Here is a 15,583-nt window from a genome sequence, read left to right on the forward strand (position 1 = left end):
CCCCTCTGCATTCTTTGTGGGGTCGTGTTTTTTTTAAATAGATTTTTTATTATAAATAATTAATTATATATATTAATTATAAATATAATATATTATTAATAATAGTTATAAAATATTAAGAATTATTTTAAATTTGTTAATTTTAAAAATATTTTAAATTTTTTAATATATATTAAAAATTGAATATGAATGTAAAATAATTTAATATTTTTTAAAAATATAATTCTTAAACATTTCTAATAAATTTTAAAAAATTAAAAAATTACAAATACATTCAAAAAATAATTTTAGTCTTTAAATAATTTTATAATTATCTTCCAACCTTTCAAATAATTTTATAACTTTAGATTTAATTTTGAATTTTAAGAATTATTTAATTTTTAAAATAATTTTTTATAAAAATTTAATAAATATCATCTTATGAGAAAATATTGAAATATGAACTCAACACCTCAAAATATCACATTAATAACGAAATAATCAAATATTAATAAAATTAATTTTTAATTAATATACACTTATATTTAAAAATTAAAAAAATAGCGAAACTATATCGGTACGATACCGAAATCGTATCATTCATGTCCGAGACAGAAGACGGAGATGAGGATGTTAAGATGGATGTGTGGCACAGGTTGAAATTTCAAACCATGATTATTAGTATATAATATCAAAACTTGAACTTAACATTCAACATCTCAAATTTAACTCAATAATAAACATCCATAACAATCAAATTTTAATAAAAATATTTAAATAAATATATTTTTCATTTAAAAAAGTACCGAAACTGTGTTGACATGGTACAATATGGTACTAAAATCCATATTATTCCGGTCACAAATTGAAACTTTGGTGCAGCTCGAAACTTCGGTGATAGGAGGTCGACAATGTTGCACTGAGATGCGAAGAGGATGTGAAGAAGAAGAATATCAACTCTGAGTACTTAGACTCATTGGTTACCCTTGCGAATATGCCACCGATATGGTTATGAAATTCAAGCCAACCATGAAGAGTTGGTTATCCTCTTGTACCCATGTTGACATGGATACAGGAGGGGTAACCATGTCCAAGTATCTATATTTGTCTACAAGAATGAGAAGCAGAAGCAGATTACCACTGTTGTTTTAGGTCATGGGAGTTTGATAACCTTGCACTGGGACATGAGTAAGTAGAAGAAGAAATAAGAGAGGGAGGAAGCTTACTGCTGTTTGATTCATAGGTGACAAGCTTGACAGCCTCGTGCTGGGACATGAGGAAGAAGAGAGGAAGGAAATATACTGCTGCAGGCTACATAGGTGACAGGAGCTTGACGACCTTGCATTGGGATATGGATGGATTTGCTTGCCATCGTACAAAGAGAAGGCTTCTCATTGTGTGGAGCTGCCAAAAACCTCTTTGTTGTTGCTGAAGAATTAGGCTTTTTTGATCATTGCTAGTGGAATAGGGCCTCACTATTATATTGATGTCCGGATTGACATTATTATAGTGTTGTTCCTGCATGATTTTCCAACGCATGCTTATCTAAACTATACATGGATCAATGAAGTTGATTGTGAATTGAGTCGTAACACCTAACATCTGCAAATCACTTTGTTAACTAATTAATATTACTGACACTAAGTTTATTCATACAGAAACTCAGTGAACACATTGAGTGCATCATTGATTACACAAAATATCTTTAACATGCAAAGCTTGCAAACTGACCTTACATATCAACTTTGAATATCACCTCTAAACTAATTTATCTTCACTTGTCATACATGAATCTGTTTCATTAACCCACATTTGCAAGAACAATACAAACAAGACAATTCCCTTGTTCTATGCCTTGTCAAGTCGGCTTCATTGGTCTCAAGCTGTTTTAACATTGATTCATATGCGTTGAACTTTGTTTGCAATTCTTGAATTGCATGAGAAGACTTGATACAAAGGGTGGATTACACCATCCAAAGAAGACATATCCATGGAATTTTGCAGAAGATTAAATATAGAGGTAGTATGTACCATGTATGTGATGTGATTACTAGTATTATTGCCCACTGGAAGAACCTTCTTTTCGGCTAAATTTTCTTCCATGTCTTTTCTAGGTTTATTCTATCTTCTCTTGTTTTTTCCTCATATATTCTTAAAATTTTCATTCTCTTCACAGTAAGTTGCATCCTCTTCTTCATCATCCTTTTTACCTATTTTTTATCTTATCATGTTAAGTAGTTTTCATTTTTTGTCCTATTGCTTTGAATCCATTTAAACCTCTTATTATCCTTTTGTAATTGCAAGCTTGAGTTTATGATTCATATTTTAATAATATTTCGATGTTGACTTCATAGGCTCTCGCTTACTGCCTAGGTTCTAGGCAGTTGGCCGACTGCATATCGCCTACCATCCAAAACTGCTCTTTATGGCATTTGTCATAATTTCTAATATTCTGCTCAAGTTTATAACATTTGCAAGTTAGTTGTATCTGTTTTTTTTCCATGCTAGTAAATCAGGCTCATTATACAATGTTGTTAAAGTAAACAGAGTTTATATATTTATATTGATGTTTCCTACTCTGCTAAATATATTTAGTGAATCCAGGCATTTGCTGTAATTGCTAACTCGCCTCTGCGCATAAACCTCTCATGTGTTTTGGAACAAGTTGTTTCTGAACTGACGGGATTCCTGCGGAAGGTATATGCCCGTGCCATTAACTGATAGCTCATAAACTTCTCATGCAATGATGGTTATTTCATTTTAACACACTGTTTTTTGTACATATTTTACAGGCTAACAGAGCCTTGAGACAGGCAACATTGGGCACACTCAACTCCCTAGTAGTTGCATACGGCGAGCAAATTAGCTCAACAACTTATGAAGTTATAGTAGTGGAACTTTCAACACTTATAAGGTTCTTTTGATAATATTGCATATAGTCTTATGAGGTTATTTTGATGAACTGTATACTATGCTACTTGATATATCATGAATCTAAGTTATGATTTTTTTTGGCAGTGAAGCAGACTTACATATGACTGCACTTGCTCTGGAACTTTGCTGCACGATGATGATGGCCAAAATATCTAGTCAAAGTGTTGGTGTGACTGTTAGTCATAAAGTTCTTCCTCAAGCTCTAATACTAATCAGGAGCTCGCTGTTGCAGGGTCAAGCTTTGCAAGTACATAGAATTTCAGCTGTTTCAGCATGAAATTTTGTATTTCAACACTGACTAAAATTTTATTTTTGCACTTTTGCAGGCATTACAGAGATTCTTTGCTTCCTTGGTTCATTCAGCAAATACAAGCTTTGATTCACTATTAGATTCGCTCCTTTCAAGTGCTAAGCCTTCACCACAGTCTGGTGGTCTTGCTAAACAGGCTCTTCATTCTGTTGCACAGTGTGTTGCTGTACTTTGCTTAGCAGCTGGTGATCAGAAATGTGCAACCACTGTAGACATGCTGAAAGGAATTCTGAAAGATGATAGCAATATGAATTCTGTATGTTATGAATTTTTTGTTCTTTGTTTCTGGAACATTTGCATCTTTTAATGTAGATTTAGGAATGTTAAGAACTTCTACATGATTGGTATATGACTCATGATAAAATTCAAGCTATCCCCCTTCAGGCTCTGCAATGGGTCACTTTCTGTAATATAATTGCACTTATTTAGACAAATTGCTTGAAGATGAAAATGAAGTGATGTTGTACATCCTTCTACAAGAGTACTATATTGTAGCATAGGGACACAACTGTGACTTTCTATCATTTTACAATTCCCTCTTTAAAAAATGGTCCTACTTTAAGGCCACTCTTTATAATGTTAAGTTTAAGTGAAAAAAATCAGGCACGACATACCCTTATAAGGTCTAGCCCTCAACACAACTATGATTTTCTATCACTTTACAATTCCTTTTAAAAGATGGTCCCACTTTAAGGCCACTCTTTATAATTTTCATGTCTGCTTAAAGTGAAATCAACCAGGTATAGTATTTGTTACTTGGATCTTATTATCAATGTAAATTGGTCTTGAGTATGTGTATCCAACTCATGCATGAGCCTATTCCAAACATGTTATCAAGTGGGAATATGTGGTCAAAGATCTATATGTCTGGCATGACATAGCCTTATAAGGTCCAGCTCTTGATTCAAGTAAAGGACATAACCAGAATCCTAGTAACATAGTGCAAGTCTTAATAATAGAAAAACTAATGTTTTGCATTACCAGTTCAAACATCTAATGGTAAATTAATGAAGTTGGTGCATACATAATGCAGTAATAGTACTTTTGGTTCATAGATGGAATTGATTCAGGAATAGAGTAGTTATTGTTCGAGAATGGAAACTTATGAATAGAATATGAATATTTATTAGTTAGTTTGATTAACGAAATAACGATTCCATTGCCTATGACCAAGTATTCCTGGCTTTAGTATAAACAATAGCTAGCAAGGATCGAGAAGGAATGCTTATTAAATTTTTGTGATACCTTGATGCTTTTGACAATGCTGGCATAACACCTGGCAGATTGCTGCTTAAGAGATGCAATATCCTTAGTGTTCCACTAAAAGCGATGTAATCACACTGGTAGACTGCTAAATATTATGTTTCTCCAATTGCCATGCATGTAATATCAAATTTTTACAATTTAAGATCCATGCCAGGATGAAAGATAAATACAAGAAGGAAAATGGAGAATTTGAATGGTCTAGAAGTTAAGACAAAGGAGGGTTTATAGGATTTGAGATATTAAGATGTTGAGTGAACTGAGAGATTTCATGGAATAAATGATTATATGGGCTAGTGAGGGACTTTGTGTAGTTAGGGCTATTTTTCCTGTTTTAACTATTGGAAAGAGACAAAGCTACAACCACTGGTGTCTAGTCTTTGGTTATGTAATCTAGTGTATATTACAAAGCCCTATGGGTGTGTTTGGTTCAAGTTATCATACATAACTTTGGTTATGTGATTACCACCAAGGTAATCACATAACCAAGGTTATGGGTATAAAACATAACCTAATATTGTTTAGTTCAACTTATATTTTATTTGGAGGGAATAAAACATAATCAGAAAATAATTTAACATTTACTATATTACCCTTATTCAATTTATTTTTAAAATTTAAATAAATTAAATTAAATTAATAATATTAATGATTATAATAAATTGATAATATATAAAAAATAAATATAATTTATTTATAATTTTTTTAAATTTAAAATAAATTTATATATTTTTAATAAAATAATTCATGAAAATTTTAAATTTATATATATTTTAATAAAATAATTCATTAAATTAATAAATATAATTTGTTAATTTTCTTTTAATAAAATAATTCGTTAAATAAAATAATCTGTTAAATTAATAAATATAATTCATTGATTTTATTTTTTAAAATTTAAAATAAATTTATATATATTTTAATAAAATAATTTGTTAAATTAATAAATATAATTTATTAATTTTATTTTTTAAATTTAAAATAAATTATCTCTTTTAAATTTATAAGTATTTAAATTAAAATTTATTAAATTAATTAATTTGGTTTCAATTAGGTTTCACGGTATATTTTAATTAACTCAGTTTTAAAATTGGAGGATAATCATGGAAAAAATTTTTGTTAACCTTTCAAATCGCAGAAAATCTTAGACTGTCAAGGTAATCATATATTCGGATTATAACTCATTTGCTGATGTAGCGGTGATGCTGCGTTACTTGGGAATCGATCATAATCTGAATCAAATAAGATTATCGTTGATAACCTTGGACAGATAACCAAGGTTATCAACGATAATCCCCAATCAAACGCCCGTATGAGAAGTGGAAAGACTGTTTGGCTAGGAATAGACAGTAACAGTGGGTACTTATTGCAATTAGACAGTTTGCCTATTGACCACCCTGTCACAGTAGCACATACAACAACAACAACCAAGTCTTATCCCACTCCATCAGAGTAGCATATAAGTACCAAAATCTTAAAGGATGCTATATGTTACATTCACGTTGAGCCATACCATGCTTGGTAGTTAAGACTGTGATTTGGACCTTAGGATCTATATTATAATATGACAAAGCACAATTGATTTTAATCATGTATTAATTATTTGAAAAATGTAATAAAATTCTTTAACCGTTGCATATTTATGTGTTAAGTAGCAACTTCACTAAGATAAATGATAATTATTGATGCATGACAACAACAGAAGTTAAAAAAACACTTTTTTCTAGTGGATAGTTAAAAGAATCCCAGATTACCAACTTCTTCTCAGATGATCTATTTAGTAAATCTCAAGGTTTAAAATATTTATAAGAAAGTAATTTTATTTCATCTAGTCAAGGTTATCAAGATCAAGATTGTATATTCATAAGATCCTAGCTCAAGATCAAGATCATAGATTAATAAGATTCTGGTTTAGAGTCAATCCTACAAGGATTTGGATGAAGTATATAATGCCCATGTTACTATTATTATATATTAAAAAAATAATGTAAACAATAAGTTATAAATGTAAAATTTAGTTTTTAAAAAATATTTCAATTTATTGGAGGTTCTTCCAACCCTATGCTATGGTCCTACAATCCGAACTTTGAATCTCTGTACCTTATCACACTTATTACAAAGGTAAATTTGACTGACCTATATGTACAATGATATGAAGTTATAGAGGCTCTATGCAAATGTAGCTGTCTGAACTAAACTATTTTTTTATCCTTATTCTCTAGAAACTTGTTAATGTTTGAGCTGGTGCTTAGAAATGAGAGGATTTTTCTTATTAAAAATATGAAATATCAGATCTCACTATCTAATTTTGGTGAACTCATGCCACAGCTACTAACAAAATTGTCATTTTATTTATTGTTGATGATTCTGAGTCTTTTACAATTCAACAGGCTAAACAACACCTGGCATTGCTATGTCTGGGAGAAATTGGAAGAAGGAAGGATCTGAGCATACATGTGCACATTGAGAATATTGTTATTGAGTCATTCCAGTCTCCTTTTGAAGAGATAAAATCTGCAGCTTCATATGCTCTTGGAAACATTGCTGTGGGCAATCTATCTAAATATCTTCCGTTTATCTTGGATCAAATTGACAATCAACAAAAAAAGCAATACCTTTTGCTTCATTCTTTGAAAGAGGTTATTATTTCTTCAAATCTCGGATTTCTTTTAGGGCATATGGTCTAGGTGCAATTCATCAACTTTTTTTGCTGTCTATGTAGGTTATTGCTAGACAATCTATTGATCAGCCTGGCAAAAGTGAGTTTCAGGATTCTAATGTTGAGAAGATATTGAGCTTACTCTTCAATCATTGTGAAAGTGATGAAGAAGGGGTTCGCAATGTTGTTGCTGAGTGTTTGGGCAAAATTGCGCTTATTGAGCCTAAAAAGCTCGTACCCGCACTACAGGTGTCTTGTTACCTTGTTTGAGTTGTGATGGAAATTTTTATAGCACGTTCTACACTTGCAGAATTCACATTTGTGTTTATTGCTGTAGGAACGGACTGCTAGTTCTACTGCATTCACAAGAGCAACAGTTGTTATTGCTATTAAATACGCTATTGTTGAAAGACCTGAAAAGATAGATGAAATTTTGTATCCAGAAATCTCCACATTCTTGATGCTCATTAAAGACAGTGATAGAGTATTACTTCATGATTTCTAATGATGTAAATAATCTTTTTAGTTGTTGAAGTTGATGTTAATCCAATGTATTTTCCAACAGCATGTTCGTCGTGCAGCTGTTCTGGCTTTGAGTACAGCTGCTCATAACAAACCAAACTTGATTAAAGGACTTCTTCCTGAGTTATTACCACTGCTTTATGATCAGACTGTCATTAAGGTATGGTGTGTCTTCACCTTATTTGGTCTGTTTGTAAAAGAGGCATTTTGCATTCACTAGGAATGCCTAATCCACTTTTTCTAAATGAGGCATCTGCATAGGGATTGGAAAATAACCTTTTGTTGAGTTTAATGTGGTCAGAATTATCTATAAGACTTTTTATTTCAGCTTTCTTCACAATCTGGTGTTATAGCAATTTTATCTTGCAAGATTAAAGAGAATGTGATTGATTTTGCATAGAGTAACAATAGAAGGATGTAGAGTTGGCACATTTAATGAGAGGCTATATTAGTTTGGTAAGATATTCATTTTCTCTTAATTACATGATTATGCTGTTTAAGCATAATTTTGGTGCCAAGTTTGCTGCATCTTGTGGATTGGCATGAATTGCTTTAAACCAGATTAATTATTGACTTGTTGTCATTCATTCAAACAGTATGTTCTCTTACAAAATTTTGCTTCTAGAGTTCATTTGAAGAACAATTTTAGAGATGACAATTTTCTCCGAACTCGATGGAGGATCCAATACCCGACCCAAATAGAGGAGAGTATGGAGGGATTTTTTAGATCCGATTAAATAATTGGGTATGAGGATTTTTGGATTCGGGTATGGAGGCGGGTTTGGTAAAATCATATCATTTATATATATACTGGCAAGCTTGTTTTTCTTACCTCTTTTTTGTTTTTGTAACTGGCAATGGTTCTTGATTTTTATTAAAAGTAATTATTGTTTATTGCACCACCAAGCATATGTTATTATTATTATTATTATTATTTTTGCAGAAAGAAATGATAAGAACAGTGGATCTTGGTCCTTTCAAGCACATTGTAGATGATGGTCTTGAGCTTCGAAAAGCAGCTTTTGAGTGTGTGGACACCTTGTTGGACAGTTGTCTGGATCAAATGAATCCCTCTACATTTATAGTTCCTTACCTGATTTCTGGATTAAGTGGTATGGATTCTCTAAAATAAGCAAGCAAAGATAAACTTAATGCAACCTATGATTATTGTCATTTAGAGTAGCAAATCTCGGCCGATGTGACATTTTTTTCATCTAATATCTTCACTATATCTTCAGTGTTCAGAGAATTACTCCATATCTCAGATGATTAATTAGTTCTGGCTATGTTACTTGTGTTGAGCCTGATTGCCTCTAAAATTTAGTTTGTATTGTCATCTGAACCTTTAAACTTTATGATCCTTTCAGATCATTATGATGTGAAGATGCCATGCCATCTTATCCTCTCAAAACTTGCAGATAAATGCCCTGCTGCTGTTGTTGCAGGTTTTTATTTTTTTGACTGATTGTTTATCATATTGAAGTTTTTTTAGTTTTTACTTGCAAATTATTTGTTATTGTTTCTCATGCAGTTCTGGACTCACTTGTTGATCCTCTTGAAAAGACTATCAGTCACAAGCCAAAGGCAGATGCAGTGAAGCAAGAAGTAGATCGTAATGAAGATATGATTCGAAGTGCTTTTCGAGCTATTGCTTCCATAAGCCGGATAAGGTTGTAACTCGTAACTCTTCTGAAATTTCTTAAATTCTTTAGAGATTAACAGGCTATTGATCGTCACTGGTCGGATCAGCTAACAACTGGGTTAAGTGGTGGCAAAAAGCATGTTAGATAATCTGTGGAAACAAATGCTAGACGCTCTGCTACCTACTGTAGATCTGGATAGAATTAGCAAATTTTATTAAAATTAATGTTATATTTTTAAATTTAAGGAAGTTCATATTAACGGGGAAGAAAGTGATCCATTTCAACAGGTAAGCTTAGACAAACATTGAGCCTTGGTTTGTTGTCCATTGTCTCACACTAGGTTTGATATTTTATCAGAAAAGATAGCTATCTATTTCTCATTTCTAGTTCTTTATATTGAGTTTGTTTTGTTGGAACACATGTAGTGCGAATAGAATTTCTAGACTTCTCTTGCTATTGATCTACCAAGGTCACAAACACATAGCAGAACAAAATAAACATATGCAAGTAAACACATACCATCCAATCATTTGACTGCCCATACGAACCAGTTGACTGACTGTTCGCATTTAAGTCTACACCTCAGTTGACTCAACCACTAGTCAGTTAAAGGAATCCTTCAGTTGACTTAATATTTTGACTACAACTCATCTAATGATCGAGTCATCTAAATTGAGATTTACACACACCCCCAAGTATATTTTCGCTCAATTCTCAACTCACCATACTACTGTGTTCGCTTCTAGGATATCTCTTGTCAAACTTCTCATTCCTTTCATGCTCACTCCTTCATAGATGTAGTCCTCAGCTATCTTCCGTCAAGCTTTTCATCCCTCGAATGCATCGAATTCTTGCCCACCCTTGACTCTCTCCCTGTGCCATCCTTTATGTTATGCTTATGTAGTTTGCTATCTTAGGTATAATTGCACTTTGATGCTCCTAGTTCACAATTCCTTGAATATCCTATACCATCCTTTTTAGATCTCAATGGACATTGAGCTATCAAGTGACCACGACCTTGACCGCACCAAGTCATCCCTATGTGTCTATCCATTGAATCCCTACACACTTAAACACATTAAATCACAAGATTGAGCCTAATGCAAACCTTTTACCCAAGCATTAAAACCCTACGTGACATCAAAGCATTTTGGGCATGATCGCATTAATAATCTATCTTTTTGGATATTTGACAATCTGTTTAAGTTAGAGAAAAATAACATATATAATAAAATATAACAACATGCAAGATTAGACCTAAGCCTATCTTCCTTGTCACAATTTACCAAAATTTACCAAATCCATCATTAGAACTAAAATGCTTACCATGCGAGACCTAAGTCTAGGTTCCCCCTTACCTAAGCTCCCTTTTAGTCGAGAATTTTAAATTAACATCTTATTGAGAAGAATATTAATTCTCCTAACTTATACAATACTATTTTTCCCTTTCGACAACATAGAAAAATAAAGCTGAAAAAGCTAAATTAAGTAGTTTTGCAATGTGCTAGTTGATTCCTACCCATGTCTGCCTACTACTTGTAATTCCAGTCTATTTCTACCTAAGCCCAACTAATTGTTTTTTCAAGATCCCTAGGTGATTGATCAATGAATAGCCGTATTTTACGAATTTTTGAAATTCACAAGAAATTCTACATTGTTTTAAAATCCTCTCAACGCTTAGACACCTACTGTCCTAATTTTAGTCTCCTTTTATTGTATCTACCAAATCATGGGTCCCAAGTTGGTTAATGAATCTCTCCCTAGAGCTTGCATCCTTAGCCACCTTCCTAGGTCTAAATACCACTTTGGCATTGTTTGCCCTAATGAATCTCCCATACTGTAGTCATATGTCACCCTAGCATATGATGGTTCCTCAGCCTTAAATGTTTAGGCTTTTGCCTTCGAAGCATCACATCTAAGTTCTTAGACCCATTAAGAAATTTCTATAGTCTTCTCTATTTCCTCAAGCTTTGCCCTTGAAGTTTGAATTTCCAATTCTATTTTTCTCATCGTGGAATTATCTTGCCTCTCTTGGACTTTCTTTTTCCTAGGCATGTGTCTACCTCTTTTGAATTGTTTGTCTAGATTCATTTCTTCCTTCCTAACATTAGGCAAGGTTGTCTTATCATGGAAATTACCCTTAAGAGTTATCATGCATTCCAACCCTAGATTTATCATCATACTTGAAGCTACCCCTCTCCCCCCACCTCCTCCTCCTCCCTCAACTTGAGTCTCCTAAGTTTCTTCTATTCTCTTTTTTTGGCTTTCTCCTTCACCACCTTCTTATTTGGGTATTTTAGTGTGTAGTGACCTCTTTCTCATCAAGTGAAGCACACAATGTGATTTTTCTTCTTCACTTCTTTCTATAAATTGGGTGGGGGAGTGGACAAATCAAATTCACCAAACCAAGTTTAGGATTTTTTATGTCCTTTATCTTTCGACACCTATTCTTCTAGTGTCCCTTTTGGTTGCACCCAAAATATAGGATGTGCTCTTTTGACTTGATTTGGATTGTGAGTTATTCGGGTCTTCTTTTTTGAGATTTTCTCTTCAATTGTATTGGCCTTTTTTTTGGTAATTAAGGTATCCAACTCGTTTGGATCCGACTAATCTTGAAGGTGGATGACCCGACCCCACAAACCAATATTGCTCTCTTCACTTCGTGAAGAGGTGGATGATTCTTTGTTTGAGTCATCTGCTCAAGAGGAGGGTTTTGAGTCCACTATGGTGTCCTCAATGGTTGGAGCTTGAATTACCTCCTCTTCCTTAATTTGTGAAATTTCTTAACTTTCTTGACAACCTCTTCAATTGTTTTTTTTTTTATTTAGGCTTCCTCTTTTTGTACAGGCTTTTCATGAAAATCAACAACTTATTGCTAAAGCTCTTTGGCATCTTTGTATTCCCCTAGCTTGCTCAAAACATGGTTAACTAAAATTGAAAGTATTCGTTTCATACCATGGTTTAAAATTTCGACCCGTATTAGAGTTTGGATATATAACCAGAACGATACAATTTTCATATCATATTTTTATTAATATTACACAATTAAATAGTTTTAATTACAATTTTATTGTAGAGGTATAAATCCAAGAGTTTGCATTTATAATGGTGATGAAAATTGATCTTCACTTTTAAGTTTCATTGCAGAGGCATCATGTCTGAAACCTAGCATTTATGATGGTCATCTTTATATATATTTTGATGAATTTAAGGATTGATTATGCTACATTTATTTAAAAACTTCAAATTATATGAAATAATATATTTTTTTATTTTGAGAATATGTAAAAGTTTTGTATAAATTTTCTATTGCATAGCAAAATGATAAATGAATGATGATTGATATATATATATATATTATAATTCTTGAATGATGATTTTAATTCTCGAGCTCTATTGACATCATAAACGTTAGAACATACAAACTTTTTTAAATATCAAATTTGATTTTATTTAAAAAATTTATATCTTAAATAATTTTAATAAATAAATAAATAATTAAATTAATATTTTAAAAATTAGGATCGAGTAAAAGTCAATTTAGGATTTATTGGAGTCCACCCAAGTAGAGATAATTATGATCAGATACGTTTAAATTTAATTTAATCTGTTTAAAATTAAATTAAATTTATATATTGAATAATTTAATTTAATTGTAGTAGTATTTGAAATTATATTATATTTAAGTTTTTTTCTATCTTTCGGTATTTTTTTTTATCTATCCTTGTAATTCTTAAGCTTGTAAGAGGTTTCTTCATCGATAGTTGACCGAGAAGGCAAAAGCTAGTGGTACTTTTCGGGAGTTACTATGATCACTATTCCCCCCTCATGCCACCCTTCACGCTCTTCTTACGTAGTTTGTTATTTTACTCACAGCTACACTCTTATGGTCCTTGTCCTATGGTTCCTTAAATGTCCCATATCATCCTTTTTTGATCTCAACGGACCATTGGGTAACCATGAACGTGGTTGCTCTAAATCATCGTCATGTGTGTATCCACCGAGTCCTTGCACATTTCAGCACACATATCAAATCACAAGACAGTCTAATTTAAACTCTATCTGAACTTCAAAACTCAAGGTCAGATCTCTTAGAGGAAGGTTGCACCAATGCCTTTTTTCTTTTAGAACTATTAGGAGACATTTGATATTTCATCTCTCATCATCACTTGTTTGTAGCCTTCGTTTGTATTTCTTTTTGTACCTCTTGGTCATGATAGCAGAAGGGGAGCCTTGGCGTAATGGTACAATTGTTGCCATGTGACTTGGAGGTCACGACTTCGAGTCTTGGAACAACCTCTTGCAAAACAGAGTAAGGCTGAGTACAATAGACCATTCCTTGGGATCCTGCATTGGCGGGGAGCTTCTTGCACGGGCTGCCCCCTTTTGGTCGCGATAGCAATGCATTTGATGAAAATCTCATGATCAATTGGTCAACTCACATGTCAATGACAAGGATCTTTACACTCAGGAACTTTTTGGATTTTGAAGAAAAACTTTGCTTTTTATTGGTTTCCCCGCGGTCTTGATATGATTCTATTGCTCTCCCTGATTCCTCAATACATTTTTGTCTAACTTGAGGAATCCCATAAATTTGGATTTTTCCTAGATTGGTATTATTTTTATTTCTTGATTGCTTAAATACATCTATTTTTGGTTCGTAAGATTCTCACAAGTTTAGAAAACTGTGCATTTATTATTCTGTGTTTGTGAATGTGGCTTCTTTTTGATAAAATCATGACTAATTGATGTTAAGTATACTGATTAGTTAATCTGGTTGCTTTTTCTGTTTTTTGGGGCTAAATCTGTTTGGGTCACATGTAATTTCTTTGTTTCTTAGTGATATATTCAATTTGTCTTGCACAGTTTACAGTAGTATTTAAGATATATGTCTATTTTATATGAAAGTTGAAAGATATCTATGGATAGATTTTAATTTGAATTTTTGGTATAGTAATTTTCGGGTCAATACTACCATGTGATATATAAATTAGAAGAGCCAAGTGTTTTTCTTATTCGACGGATGGATTTGCTGTTCCCTAGTTGAGCTTTCACTGTTACAAGACCCATTTAGTAGAGGAATTGATGTGCAACCTGAAAACAGTTGGGCTTATTTTTGTAAACAGTTATTTATCACTGCATTTAGTTAGTCATCAGGTCCGTCATCATATACTGCCCCTAACTTCTTTTCTTACAGTTTCTTATTTATTTTTATATTTATATTTCAGTGGAGGTGAATACAGTTTGAAGTTCAAGATGCTGATAAATAATATTTTGAACACTTCTGCACTTGCCGAAAAGTACAATTTTGTGCGCTGTGAGTGAATGATAGGCAAATGGTGGTTGGTGTTTCAAAAAAATCCGTAAGAATTCTATTAAACAATTGCAGGTTTGGTCATGGAAAATGCTCTCTATTTGCAGAGGCATCATCTCAATTTCTGACAATATTGTTTCTATTTACCCAAACAAAATCTCAGACAGGGAAGAGCATAGGACAAGTATACAGTGATGTCTCCACTAAATTTTGTAAATTCAAAATTCATAGTTTTTATTACCACTGATGCTTCAAGCAAAAGATATGAGGTGGTGTTATCACATTCTCGTAGTAATCTTGGTTGTGTTGTTTAGCTGGGAACCTGAGGGTTGGTGCTTCATGTGTAGCTGCTCTCAATTGCATATTTGGGCTTGGTTTTGCTTTGATGGATGGCAAGGAAAAGGAACCAAAAAACCACCACATTAGAATTCGCCACTTGCAATTTATTGTTCCTTTGCCTCGCCAATTATTTTTTTCCCAATCAAGTCTAATGCTGTTATTGGTATTAAAAAACAAGGTTTCACAAGGTTGTTTTTTTATCGACTCGTGGACAAGATTTTAGTCTTACATTGATTAATAGTTGCTTTAGTAACTGCTGGAATGTGTGCTTGAGTAGATGATGATCAATGGTTATTGCAAATTGTGTCCAAATAATTTTTAACCTACTTTTATTGGGTTTCTGGCCCTGCTTGAATAATAAAAAAAATACTTGCAAGCTTAGGCCAAAATGCCATGTATCTAGGAGCTAGAGTTGAGGATCAATCATGGACGTGGAGGTGTTATGATAGATCATAGTTGTTGTTTTTAAGAGATGACTGCATCTTGGAGGGTCAAATGGTGGGATTAGCAATCCCAGTATACCTCCATGCTTTTCAGCAACCTAAAGCCTCTTTAAGAGTGAGCCTAGGTTGTCAGTGACATGGCTGGCGACTACTTTAGATTGAAGGGCTCTTAGAAAT

At 32.8% G+C, this 15,583-nt stretch overlaps 1 protein-coding gene across 2 annotated transcripts in view; it reads left to right on the forward strand.

Annotated features, from left to right (window-relative positions):
- The window catches only part of LOC141836265 (cullin-associated NEDD8-dissociated protein 1), a 39,520-nt gene extending 24,656 nt beyond the window's left edge, over window positions 1-14,864 (forward strand). For both annotated transcript variants that reach the window (XM_074723708.1, XM_074723709.1), the window contains exons 18-29: window positions 2,584-2,676; window positions 2,772-2,893; window positions 2,998-3,160; window positions 3,240-3,479; window positions 6,877-7,125; window positions 7,209-7,394; window positions 7,483-7,629; window positions 7,711-7,827; window positions 8,611-8,779; window positions 9,035-9,112; window positions 9,199-9,337; window positions 14,539-14,864. In XM_074723708.1, coding sequence (XP_074579809.1) covers window positions 2,584-2,676; window positions 2,772-2,893; window positions 2,998-3,160; window positions 3,240-3,479; window positions 6,877-7,125; window positions 7,209-7,394; window positions 7,483-7,629; window positions 7,711-7,827; window positions 8,611-8,779; window positions 9,035-9,112; window positions 9,199-9,337; window positions 14,539-14,635 — 1,800 coding nt within the window. In that variant the 3' untranslated portion in view covers window positions 14,636-14,864. The remainder of the gene's footprint in view (window positions 1-2,583; window positions 2,677-2,771; window positions 2,894-2,997; window positions 3,161-3,239; window positions 3,480-6,876; window positions 7,126-7,208; window positions 7,395-7,482; window positions 7,630-7,710; window positions 7,828-8,610; window positions 8,780-9,034; window positions 9,113-9,198; window positions 9,338-14,538) is intronic.
- The last annotated feature ends 719 nt before the right edge of the window (window positions 14,865-15,583 follow it).

Source organism: Curcuma longa, chromosome 10 (assembly GCF_044706935.1).
Source record: "Curcuma longa cultivar G26 ecotype Majalengka, Jawa Barat chromosome 10, ITB_CL_G26_1.1, whole genome shotgun sequence".
NCBI lineage: Eukaryota > Viridiplantae > Streptophyta > Magnoliopsida > Zingiberales > Zingiberaceae > Curcuma > Curcuma longa.